This window comes from Petromyzon marinus, unplaced genomic scaffold (genome assembly GCF_048934315.1).
Source record: "Petromyzon marinus isolate PM22_M1 ecotype Great Lakes invasive population unplaced genomic scaffold, UKy_Petmar_22M1.pri1.0 PM_G_Scaffold_76, whole genome shotgun sequence".
Taxonomy (NCBI): Eukaryota; Metazoa; Chordata; class Hyperoartia; order Petromyzontiformes; family Petromyzontidae; genus Petromyzon; species Petromyzon marinus.
In genome coordinates, this window is record NW_027423031.1 from 529,429 (window position 1) to 539,447 (window position 10,019).

The window sequence follows — 10,019 nt, forward strand, 5'->3', positions numbered from 1 at the left end:
CACAGTGTACACATACGCAGTGTACACACACACAGTGTACACACACTGTACACACACAGTGTACACATACGCAGTGTACACACACACACAGTGTATACACATAGTGTACACACACACAGCGTACACACGGTGTACACACACACAGTGTATACACATAGTGTACACACACTGTACACACACAGTGTACACACACAATTTATACACACAGTGTACACATACGCAGTGTACACACACAGTGTATACACATAGTGTACACACACACAGCGTACACACATAGGGTACACACACAGTGTACACACAGTGTACACACACAGTGTACACACAGTGACACACACACAGTGTATACACACAGTGTACACACACACAGTGTATACACACAGTGTACACAAACAGTGTACACACACACAGTGTACACATAGACACCTGGGAGCCAGAAATCTTTCTGATGGGTCAAATACTCATTTCACTCATTAAAATGCAAATCAATTTATAACATTTTTGACATGCGTTTCTCTGGATTTTTGTTGTTATTCTGTCTCTCACTGTTCAAATAAATCTACCATTAAAATTATAGACTGATCATTTCTTTGTCAGTGGGCAAACGTACAAAATCAGCAGGGGATCAAAATATCTATTTTTATTATTTTGTTTCCATTCTACGTGGTGGTGACTTTACCGAAATAACCAAGAAGATGAATCCCTGCAGTCACGAAAGCTTTAAATCGAAATTTGAATTGCAAGTGCTTTGAGTGTGTGCACGTGCCGTGTGGAAAAAAATGTACGATATGCTTATGGTGGATATGATTAGGTAATATCATAGTGTCGCCATATCGCAATAACTTTCGGAGTTGTACAATTCTGCAAGAGCGTTCCCAACTTTGATCGCGTTGTGTGAACGTCATCATTTGGAACGAACCAACTTACCGCTTTAAATAGGGGGGGGGGGTCGCAGACGCGGTAATATTTTTTAAAATATATAAATATATACATCTTCAACAGCAATACAATGACGGAGCGACCGTGACCATCATAGTAGATCATTCAGCATATATTGTTCGAGTAAATACGATTCAAATTATGTGATGGAAGTGCAAGTATAAGATTGATAGTTTGAGCGTCAACCCTTGGCTGGGAGTGGTAGCTCCCAAGTGCCAATGGCTGACGCCTCAAGCCCGGCTCCCAGGACGCTTCTAAACTGTTCGGAACATAACGACTCCCCACCCCAACCCTAAACTCTAAACTTGCACGAACAATTCCTCTCGCCCCTTAAAACTCTGAGCAGGATTGAACTCACGCGAACTGGTAAGTGGGTGTTTTGGTTTTAAAATTTTGACGAAAAAAAAAATCCGGTGTTGTGTGACCCCCGTTGCGGCGGTGACACCGCAGGCTGTGGTTGCTCCCCGCCGGGGAAGGCGTCTCCTTCTCGGTAGGCAATCCAGGCCATTCAGGCCCTCCCTGGCGTCTCGGGCCTAGTCTGTCACAAAGAAAATAAACATTTATACATGCTTTGTGGAACTGTTTTCACAGTAAGATACACAGGCAGCAGTCGTAAGAAGAAAGGCTGAAATACAATCGTCAGTAACAGAGGCGTTATGAAAAAGGCCCATTGCCCGATTATGCACCACAGAATTTACTTTTAAGGGCAGTGTTATTGGTAAATATGTAGGGGGTTTTTTCTCTCGTGATATACCCGTCTTTGTGTTTGTCCTCATGCTTTGGGTTTCGGGCTGTTCCACGCGAGTTTGAAGCCTTTGGTTAAACGAGGTAACACAACCACGGGTCAAGTTATCTCTTGATGCATCACAGCTGTCATAACCCGTACGGTTTACCCCGTATTCTTGTACAGAGACATTGAGTTTTCACGCCCATACGGGGTACAGCCGTTTCAATACGGGCAAAAAAACATGCTTTGGTAACAGTATTGTCTATTTGTGTTTCTACATTGTGATGGGACTTCGCAGGACGAACGTTGATATTCATAAAGACACGTGGTGGCCGATATGGTCTGAATTGATCTGTAATAAGGTAGGGGCACTGATAGAGGTTGACAGCTACGTGGTGGTGAGTGTACTCGAAGTGAATCTATATTTGTGTGTTTCTCCCTTGTGATGGGACTTTGTTGTTGTTGTTTTAGGCGGCTGCGGGACTGTGCAACGTTGGTGAGTGGCATAGGAGCGGTGGGGGCAACATCCATTGTAGAGTACAATGTCACTACGCTCCCACGTCTACGCTACCCTCCTCCACCAAGCCGCCACACGGACGAGCGTGGTGAAGTATGGTGAAATCATGACCCGGGGCGGCGTGGGGAGACCCTCGTCCGGCAATGGATTAACAAATTGGCTCTTACTGTTTATCTCCATATATATAAAAATATGCAAGGTTGTGATTGTGTGTGTTGTCTGTTCAAAATGTTTAGCGTACTTCCCGACATGCAACAAACTGGAAATTTGCCATGTGGGTATTTCCCAGACTGTACACCGTGCAAACATTATACAAATACACTTTTGTGTTTTTTTTAGGGGTGGGGAGGGGAGCTCAATAATGCCTAGATTTTATGCACGGCAAGTGAGCTGTGACGTCAAATCTGTCACGTGACCCGTGCATGTGGAAGCGTCACGCATTGTAGTGTAGCGGTTAGCGTTGTCTGTGTGTGTGTGTCTGTGTGTTGTGGGGAGCGATAGTGTAGCGGTTAGCGCGCTGCGCTATGAACCTGGCGACCCAGGTTCGATTCCTGCTCACGGCCAACACCAGTGACGATTATCTGAACCGGTCCCGGGCCTCCCCTAGGTCGACTCAGCCTCAAATGAGTACCTGGTGCGGTGTGTAAACATTGCCACTAGGGAGACAAAGGCGGTCGAGCGTGGTGCTGGCCACCCACCCCCTCGTGTACCGTCCCGGCCTTCATAGGTGCTCGCTAACAGCACTTGCTCCTACAGTCTGTTAAGGCTATATGGGGGATCTTTTTGTGTCTGTGTGTGTCTGTGTGTGTGTCTGTGTGTTTGTGTCTGTGTGTGGAAGCCTAATGCATTGTAGGGTAGTGGTTAGCGCTACGCCGCGCTACGAACCCGGCGACCCGAGTTCGATTCCCGCTCACGGCCACCACCGGTGACGATTATTTGAACCGGTCCTGGGCCTCCCCTAGGTCGACTCAGCCTCTAACGAGTAACTGTTGTGGTGTGAACATCGCCACTGGGGAGACAAAGGCGGCCGGGTGTGGTGAATTCAAGCCTGGGTAGTACAGCTAGTCCTGTATATACCTACACAGCCTACATACAACAGAATAAGTAGTATCTCTTGGCCCTGTAGTTGTATCTACTGACTGTACAGTAGTATCTACTGAGCCAGTAGTAGCTACTGACTGTTTAGTAGTATTTACTGACTGTAGTAACTACTGACCGTAGTAGTATTTACTGGCCCTACAGTAGTGTCTACCGACTCTATAGTAGTAACGACTAACTGTATAGTAGTATCTGCTGACTCTATAGGAGTATTCACTGACTATAGTAGTAACTACTAACTCTATATCAGTATCTACTCACTCTATAGTAGTGCCTACTGACTCTAGTAGCTACTGACCGTAGTTGTATCTGCTGACTGTAGCAGTATTTGCTGACTGTAGTGGTATAGTCTGACTGTTTTAGTATCTACTAACTCTATATAGCGGTATGTACCAACTCGATAGCATTATTTACTATTACTACAGCAGTGCATACCGACTGTGGTGGATCCTGCTCTCACTACAGCAGTGCATACTTACTGTGGTGGTAACTGCTATCACTACAACAGTGCATACTGACTGTGGCGGTACTTGCTATCACTACAGACCAATTTACTCTGACAGAGACCCACAGACTCACACAGAGACCCATAGACTCACACAGAGACAAATTTACTCTGACAGAGACCCACAGACTCACACAGAGACCCATAGACTGATAGACTCACACAGATACCAATTTACTCTGACAGAGGCCCACAGACTCACACAGAGACCCATAGACTCACACAAATACCAATTTACTCTGACAGAGGCCCACAGATTCACACAGAGACCCATAGACCCACACAGAGACCAGTTTACTCTGACAGAGACCCACAGACTCACACAGAGCCCCATAGACTCACACAGAGACAAATTTACTCTGACAGAGACCCACAGACTCACACAGATACCAATTTACTCTGATAGAGGCCCACAGACTCACACAGATACCCATAGACTCACACAGATACCAATTTACTCTGACAGAGGCCCAAAGACTCACACAGATACCCATAAGCCCACAGACTCACACAGAGACCCACAGACTCACACAGAGACCCACAGACTCACACAGAGACCCACAGACTCACACAGAGACCCACAGACTCACACAGAGACCCATAGACTCACGACACAGGCGGTCCCCACGAGGTGGTCGTCAGCCGTGCCCGGCGGCTGAGCATTACTCACCCCCCCCCCCCCACCACGTCGCTGTCTCCACAGCTGCCGTGATGAGTGTCGCTGTCTTCCTGCTGTCTCCACAGCTGCTGTGACGAGTGTCGCTGTCTTCCTGCTGTCTCCACAGCTGCCGTGACGAGTGTCGCTGTCTTCCTGCTGTCTCACAGCTGCCGTGACGAGTGTCGCTGTCTTCCTGCTGTCTCCACAGCTGCCGTGATGAGTGTCGCTGTCTTCCTGCTGTCTCCACAGCTGCCGTGACGAGTGTGGCTGTCTTCCTGCTGTCTCACAGCTACCGTGACGAGTCTCGCTGTCTTCCTGCTGTCTCCACAGCTACCGTGACGAGTGTCGCTGTCTTCCTGCTGTCTCCACAGCTGCCGTGACGAGTGTCGCTGTCTTCCTGCTGTCTCCACAGCTGCCGTGACGAGTGTCGCTGTCTTCCTGCTGTCTCTACAGCTGCCGTGACGAGTGTTGCTGTCTTCCTGCTGTCTCACAGCTGCCGTGACGAGTGTCGCTGTCTTCCTGCTGTCTCCACAGCTGCCGTAATTAGTGCCGGTGACTCCAGGTTGTCTCTGGCCGCTGCCGTGATGAGTGCCGGTGACTCCAGGTTGTCTCTGGCCGCTGCTGGAGCTCACAGGAACATTCTGGTGAGTCGCTTTTAGGGGGGCTCACCGGTGCTCTGTGTACTACTATACACTGTACACTACTATACACTGTACGCCATACTATACACTGTACGCTATACTATACACTGTACACTATACACTGCACACTATACACTGTACACTATACTATACACGGTACACTATACTATACACTGTACGCTATACTATACACTGTACACTATACTATACACAACTATACACTACATTACTATACACTACACAACTATACACTGTACACTATACACAACTATACACTACATTACTATACACTACACAACTATACACTGTACACTATACACAACTATACACTACAATTACTATACACTACACTACTATGCACTACATTACTATACACTACACTACTATACACTACACTATACCCTACACTACTATAAACTACAGTACTATACGCTACTATACACTATGCACTACTATACACTACAATGTAATATACACTACTATACACTACAATCGGTCCTGGGCCTCCCCTAGGTTGACTCAAAAGAGTAGCTGGTGTAGCAGTGTGTCGTAGTAAACAAAGCCACTGGGGAGACAAAGGCGGTTTGGCGTGGTGCTGGCCACCCACCCCCTCATGTGCCACAGTGCCGGCAGCCTTAATAGGTGCTTCTCTTCGCTAACAGCACTTGCCCCTATAGCCTGCCGTGGCTACACGGGGGACCTTTGTGTCTGTGTGAGTGATGACATGTGGCTCCGTGATGCCTCTGTCCGCTGGGATGCAGCTGAAGCCGGTGCCTGCGATGCTTCGTCTGCTGCAGTCGGTCGGTGTCGAGGGCGACACATTCACGTGGGAGCAGGTGGGTCCCATCACGACCACCAACACCATCATCATCTGCGTGGCTAGGAGATGTTGACTACCACGCCTGGTGTACAGGAGGTCGTGGGACCCACCATCATCATTATCAGGGTGGCTAGGAGATGTTGACTACCTCGCCTGGTGTACAGGAGGTCGTGGATTCCATCGCGAACCTGACACCTGCTGTATAATTTGGATTTGCAGGATTATCACACATGGCTACGTGCGTTGCGAAAGAAGTTCAACATAGTACAGACGTTACACTCACCCACCCACTCACCCAACCACTCGTCCACCCACTCATTCACTGACCTACTCACTCAGCCACCCACTCACCCAACCACTCACCCACTCCATTTACCCACACACTAACACTCACTCATCCAACCACTCACTCATCCACTCACTCACCCAACCACTCACTCGACTCACCCTCTAACCCATCCACTCACCCTCTAACCCATCCACTCACTGACTAGTCCATCTCTTCCGCCCATGCCACTAAATCAGTGATCCACCCACCCACTCACTGATTCTCTCACTGATCCACACACCCACTCACTCACCTACTCACTCACCTACCCACCCACTCACCCACTCAATCACTCAACCACCCACTCACCTACCCACCCACTCACCCACTCAATCACTCAACCACCCACTCACTAACTCATCCACTCACTCACCCACTCACTCACCCACCCACCTACTCACCCACTCAGTCACCCACTCGTGTGTGTGCATGCATGCGTGTGTGCATGTGTGTGTGTGTGTGTGCGTCCCACGTAGGCGCACCACTACGTGGGACAATACATCAAGCGAAGACAACTTTACGATGTAGAGAGGCCGTACCTGGTGAGGTGTGGCGGGGACCCTCTGGGGGAGGTGTTTGGTGTGGAGGGATTCTCACTCAGAGATCCCAGGTGAGGGAGATACAAAGAGGGTGGAGAGAGAGTGGGTGGGTGAGTGAGTGTGGGTGAGCGGATGAGTTATTTAGTGAGTGAGTGGGAAGGCGAGTGGGGGCGTGAATTATTGAGTGGATGGGTGAGCTGTTTAGTGAGTGGGCGAGTGATTGAATGGGTGAATATTCTTTGGTTCTTTCACTAAAGTCACGTAGATAGAAAAATTATAATAAAGAAAGTGAAATAAAAATAAACAAGCACAAGAGAGAGAGGGGTGGAGAGAGAGAGAGGGGCGGGAGATAGAGCCTGCATCCAAACGCAGCCTGGATCTCCCTGTCTCTCTCTTCCAGACACTCGGTGGCAGCGCTGTTTGTGAAGTCATTCTCCATAGTGATGGCCGACAGCAGGCGAGGTGAAGTTCCCCTCCCTCCTCCTCACTCCCTCCCTCCTTCTCACTTCCTCCCCGGGTTCATAGCGCGACGTAGCACTAACTACTACTACACTACCGCTACCCATATACAGTCACACACTCACACACTCACACATTCACTCACTCACTCTCTTCTTTTTCTTCCCCTTCAGCCGGTGCCAACGTCACCACCACCTCCACCACTTCCTCTCCATCTTGCGCTCCAACCGGTGGCGGTGCTGTTGGTGTGGGTGGTGGTGGTGTGGGTGGTGGTGTGGGTGGTTGTGGTGGTGGTAGTGGTGTGGGTGGTGGTGGCGGTGGTGTGGGTGGTGGTTGTGATGGTGGTGGTGTGGGTGGTGGTGGTGGTGTTGGTGTGGTTGGTGGTGTTGGTGTGGGTGGTGGTGTTGGTGTGGGTGGTGGTGGCAGTGGTGGTGGCGGTGGTGTGGGTGGTGGTGTTGGTGTGGGTGATGGTGGTGGTGTGGGTGGTGGTGTTGGTGTGGGTGGTAGTGTTGGTGTTGTTGGTGTGGTTGGTGGTGTGGGTGGTGCTGGTGGTGTGGGTGGTGCTGGTGGTGTTATCGTGGGTGAGTGCGTGGTGTGCCGGAGTGAGCCGCGTAGCTGCACGTTAGTTCACGGCGACAGCGGTCACCTTGCCACGTGCCGCCGCTGCGCCTTGGAGCTGCAGCGGCGTGGCATGGCCTGCCCACTCTGCCGCAGGGAGATCCACTCTGTGGTGCACACGTTCCTGTCCTGACACGACACACAACAGACACACACAGACACACACACAGACACAACAACAACAACCGCCATTCGCCACTAAGTGGCGGTGACGTCACCACGACGCTTGTGCCAGGCTATGTGTACCCTGAGGCAACGTGAAGTGCAGAACGTCCGCTGGTAGGTCACAGGGCAGACCCAGGTGCCACGGGTCGACTGACTGAGATGACTGGCTGATGCACCACCTGTGCCTCCTACTGTGCCAACCTGCTGTGCTTTAGCCACCCGGCGCTCCGCTCGTTCTGAGCGTCGCTCCTCCGCCCTCCGTTGTTGTTGGAGTGCGACTACCTCCAACTGCCCAGTAGCATCCTTCACGAGCCTCCTCCACAGAGGCCGATCTTGACACCGCTGGTACCAGTCATCGGCAAGTCCACTCAGCTCCACGTCCTCCTGTACCACATCACTCCATTTCTTCTCTAACCCGTGCCGCACCCGCTTAGCCCCCTCAATCCGGCCGAACAAAAGCTGTTTCGGCATGCGGTGGCAGGGCATGCGGGCTACATGACCCAGCCATTGCAGCCTTGCCCGCTGGAGGAGCTCACCGATGGGACCTTGCCCAGATCTTTCAAGGATTTGTGAGCTCCTCACACAATCCAGTCTGGTTAAACCCAGGATGGATCGTAGGCAGGCCAGCTTAAATGTTTCTCACCGGCGAAGATGTTCCATTAGGGGGGTCCACGTTTCGCAAGCGTAGAGAAGGGAGGGAATGACCGTGGCCGAGAGGACCTGAAGCTTAGTGCGGAGCGACAGACCAGGTAGCTTCCACACAGCGTTACGCAACCGATGCAAAGATATTGCCGCTCGACTGATTCGGAGGGAGACCTCTGCTGTTAAACTGGAGCCAGTCATAAGCACACTGCCCAGGTATGGGAAACTCTCCACTCTCTCCACAACTGCCCCATCACCGATTGGGAGTTGTGGGGGTGGAGTGTCCGATGGTACAAAATACACAGACATACACACACAGACACGCACACACACAGACATGCACAACAATAACAACAACTGCCATTCGCCACTAAGTGGCGAATCGCGTCACCACGACGCTTGTGCCAGGACATGTGCACCTTGAGGCCACGTGAAGTGTCGAACGACCGCTGGCAGGAGGTCACGGGGCAGACCCAGGTGCCACGGGTCGACTGACTGAGATGAGATACACACAAAGAGACACAGAGAGACAGATACACAGACACAGATACACACAGACACACACAGACACAGATATACAGAGAGACAGAGAGAGACAGATAGATACACAGAGAGCGTTTGTTAATTTATGTCTCCTTAAGGACAATTTAATGTTCATGTTTTTACCTCAGAATGTAAAAAAAATGTTCCTCGTAATGTTCAAAATATTTTTTTGTCTACCTCAGAATGTTTATAAAAAAAATTAACCTCAGAATGTTATTTTTTTACCTCAATGTAAAAAAGATTTGCTTTTACCTCAGAATATAAAAAAAATGTTTACCTCAATGTAGAAATTCTATTTTTTTACCTCACTCGCACTCTTGAATGCGTTTATTGCCGTTTAATATATTAAACTTTTGCACATTTTACCTCATCGTTTCCTGTCATCACTTTACGAGTTCACCGTGTGTGCGTGTGTGTGGGGAGCGTTGGTGCGCCAAAGCAAACCCCTCCAGTGAAGGCCCCCCGTGTGGCCTCTAACAGACTGTAGGGGCAAGTGTCTCTTAGCAGCTCGCAGCAACTGCGAGCACCGTCACGACAAAATTATCTTACATCCACGTTCACCCTCTGTGAATATTCACACGCACGTGGGAGACGCGCTAACCCATCCCTAGCGATCCGAGCGGTGCGTCTTAAGAGTGCGAGGATTATTCTCCTGGCCGCTCTAACACCGTTGCCACGTGACGAGCGACCTGACGGAGCTGCTTTCACTTGGTGCAGGGCAGGCCGCTCGCGTGGACCAAGATTGGCACAGCAACTCAGTGGGGGGCCCCCTTACACCCTGGTGGCAATACACTTAGTTTAGTTTTACTTAGGTCTCTGTTAG

At 50.1% G+C, this 10,019-nt stretch overlaps 1 protein-coding gene across 2 annotated transcripts; it reads left to right on the top strand.

The window, feature by feature from the left end:
* Positions 1 to 1,165: 1,165 nt before the first annotated feature.
* LOC142920791 (uncharacterized) lies at positions 1,166 to 9,561 on the top strand. 2 transcript variants are annotated; one of them, XM_076062873.1, is made up of 7 exons: positions 1,166 to 1,302; positions 2,135 to 2,268; positions 4,976 to 5,085; positions 5,844 to 5,918; positions 6,707 to 6,840; positions 7,170 to 7,231; positions 7,402 to 9,561. In XM_076062873.1, exons 3-7 carry the CDS (start codon positions 5,026 to 5,028, stop codon positions 7,977 to 7,979), a joined length of 909 nt encoding a protein of 302 aa, XP_075918988.1. In that variant the 5' UTR covers positions 1,166 to 1,302; positions 2,135 to 2,268; positions 4,976 to 5,025; the 3' UTR covers positions 7,980 to 9,561. The 2 variants fall into 2 exon arrangements, with proteins under 2 accessions (XP_075918988.1, XP_075918989.1); XM_076062874.1 differs by having other exon boundaries at positions 2,135 to 2,159.
* Positions 9,562 to 10,019: the final 458 nt, after the last annotated feature.

Bases quoted from the DNA above. Each gene is read 5' to 3' on its own strand.
- LOC142920791 (XM_076062873.1), top strand. From the start codon at position 5,026: ATGAGTGCCGGTGACTCCAGGTTGTCTCTGGCCGCTGCTGGAGCTCAC. The intron at 5,086-5,843 runs GTGAGTCGCTTT...GCTGGGATGCAG, and splicing joins GAGCTCACAGGAACATTCTG to CTGAAGCCGGTGCCTGCGAT. The intron at 7,232-7,401 runs GTGAAGTTCCCC...CTTCCCCTTCAG, and splicing joins GATGGCCGACAGCAGGCGAG to CCGGTGCCAACGTCACCACC.